The following is a 1,994-nucleotide window of genomic DNA, read 5'->3' as shown; positions in this document are numbered from 1 at the left end:
GGAGATAATTAAGATGTAATTGGTTAATGATTACACTATTAACATTTATAGTAAGAATTTATTGTTAGTTTGGGGTATGGTTGGAGTCTCGCGAATCGGAATTCGCGACACCTTTTAATAGTAAGGATGTTTGACTAGACTGTTATGGCAGCAATCTGATCAAAGTTTCACAATGTGAACATTCATCATTTACCACTAAGATAATTCAACTATTTATCAAAGCATTTTATAAATATTATTGAAAATTACTATTTCCATTAAGATGATAATCATAATACATCGCTGAACTTTTATACAAGAAGAAAACTAAAAGTGAATCGACTAAAAGCTCTCAGTGAATGCGGAACTGTCTGTCGATTAATGAGAGTATTAAGTTCTGCAGCTTCTTTTGTGGATCAGGAAAGGATTGTATCTCAATTAGTTCGTTAAGCTGAGGTCATCAATTAATTAATAGCATCATATATACTGGCCTTCAATAAAAAGTATTCAAAATGAGGCACAAATGGTTCATTTCAGCATCGTTTTGATTGAAATTTTGAATGTCGACATTAAAATTGCTCAATTTCCTGACCGTATTGATAAAATATTATATGTTGGTGAAAATATGCAAGGGCCATATCCGGTTACCATAGGAGTACTGAGAGTTATCGCTGCAGATTCAGGACTGAACGAAACCCTGTCTTATTCACTCGTTCAGGTTATCTTTTTCGCATTCTCCATGGTATAATTGTCGAAATGAAACAGCTAGGTTGTAGCTGTTTCACTGTTTCATCAGTGAGTGACCAATAACGATTGCAAAGAACTATCACTACAGATAGGAAAAGGTTAATGCAAAGGAAGGTGCACAGCGTTTTAAAGTACTGATCCATTTCTTTCAAGCATTTTTTTTTATCTTCTGTAAATCGGAGAAAGGTTATTATTTTCTTTTAAGGGTAACAGCACGCTATTTCGAGTGATACCACAAACAGGCAAGCTGCAAATCACAGAACCGCTCAATTACGAAATACAGGACCGATATGAATTGGTTGTGCAAGCAAATGATCATACTGTTTCGAGACGCTGCAGTACAATGATTATAGTTACTGTTGTAGTACTGGATGTAAATGACAATGTACCAATCTTCGAGCAGCCTCGGTACTACATTGAAGTGATGGAAAATAAGCCTGTTGAAAAGAATTTAACATTATTGTGTCTGAAAGCAACAGATAATGATAAGCAGGAATTCTCGATGATAAGGTAAGAATTTTTTGGGAACTTTTAAATCACATAAGACATCATCATGACTAGACTTCGGAACGGAGGCATAGGAAGGGTTCTACTTATGCTTGCTGCAATGGTTAAAAAGCGCGCTGATGACTAAAAAGGCCAATGTAGGATAGGCAGGTCCGTTGCAAAAGGTACAGAAGAACGTCTCTTTAGGCAGTATTGACGAGGCACGATTCTGCATTGTCTTTCCCTCTCGAAGCTGATTCTGCGTGTGTTCTCAAAGGATGCAGCAACGTTATGGATGGTGTAGGAAAATTAAAATAAAAGTTTTTGGTTTGTCGGATTTGATTTGGAAGGGTTTGTTCTTAGGCACGGACGAATATTCTGAGAAGGTATTCTTCGTTGGTTCAGGAGGAAGTTATTAGTTCGCATAGGATAGTAGTAAACATATCGAAGAGAGTAGGGAATACAAAGTACAGTGGAGTCTTTGGTTGAGTATTTGAAAAAAAATGATAATCATCTAGTTATAGTTTTGAGTATATATACAGTTTTAATTAACACAAAGAGCATATTTGGTGGGAGTGGTTTATAACAAACATTACATCAGATTTTCCTTTGGATAAAGAAAACTGTCAAAATCCGATTACGACAAAGGACTCTATTTGCAACATTAAACATTGCAATTAAAATTGGTTCTCGGATAAGAAATTTAGCATAGGAATTGACTTTTTTTGCCATAAAAGGAAAGGATGAACAAAGAAAAACGACATGAGACAATGAATTTGAGG

At 35.5% G+C, this 1,994-nt stretch overlaps 1 protein-coding gene across 1 annotated transcript; it reads left to right on the top strand.

Moving 5' to 3' along the window:
* Positions 1 to 502: 502 nt before the first annotated feature.
* Positions 503 to 1,240, top strand: LOAG_15054 (hypothetical protein; the record flags this gene model as incomplete). Its single annotated transcript, XM_003150546.2, has 2 exons — positions 503 to 697; positions 932 to 1,240. The coding sequence occupies 2 exons, from the start codon at positions 503 to 505 to the stop codon at positions 1,238 to 1,240; spliced, it is 504 nt and encodes a 167-aa protein (XP_003150594.2).
* Between the last annotated feature and the right edge of the window lie 754 nt (positions 1,241 to 1,994).

The sequence above is a fragment of the Loa loa genome, assembly GCF_000183805.2.
Source record: "Loa loa unplaced genomic scaffold supercont3.1468, whole genome shotgun sequence".
NCBI classification, from domain to species: domain Eukaryota; kingdom Metazoa; phylum Nematoda; class Chromadorea; order Rhabditida; family Onchocercidae; genus Loa; species Loa loa.
This window is presented reverse-complemented; position numbering and strand designations above follow the sequence as displayed.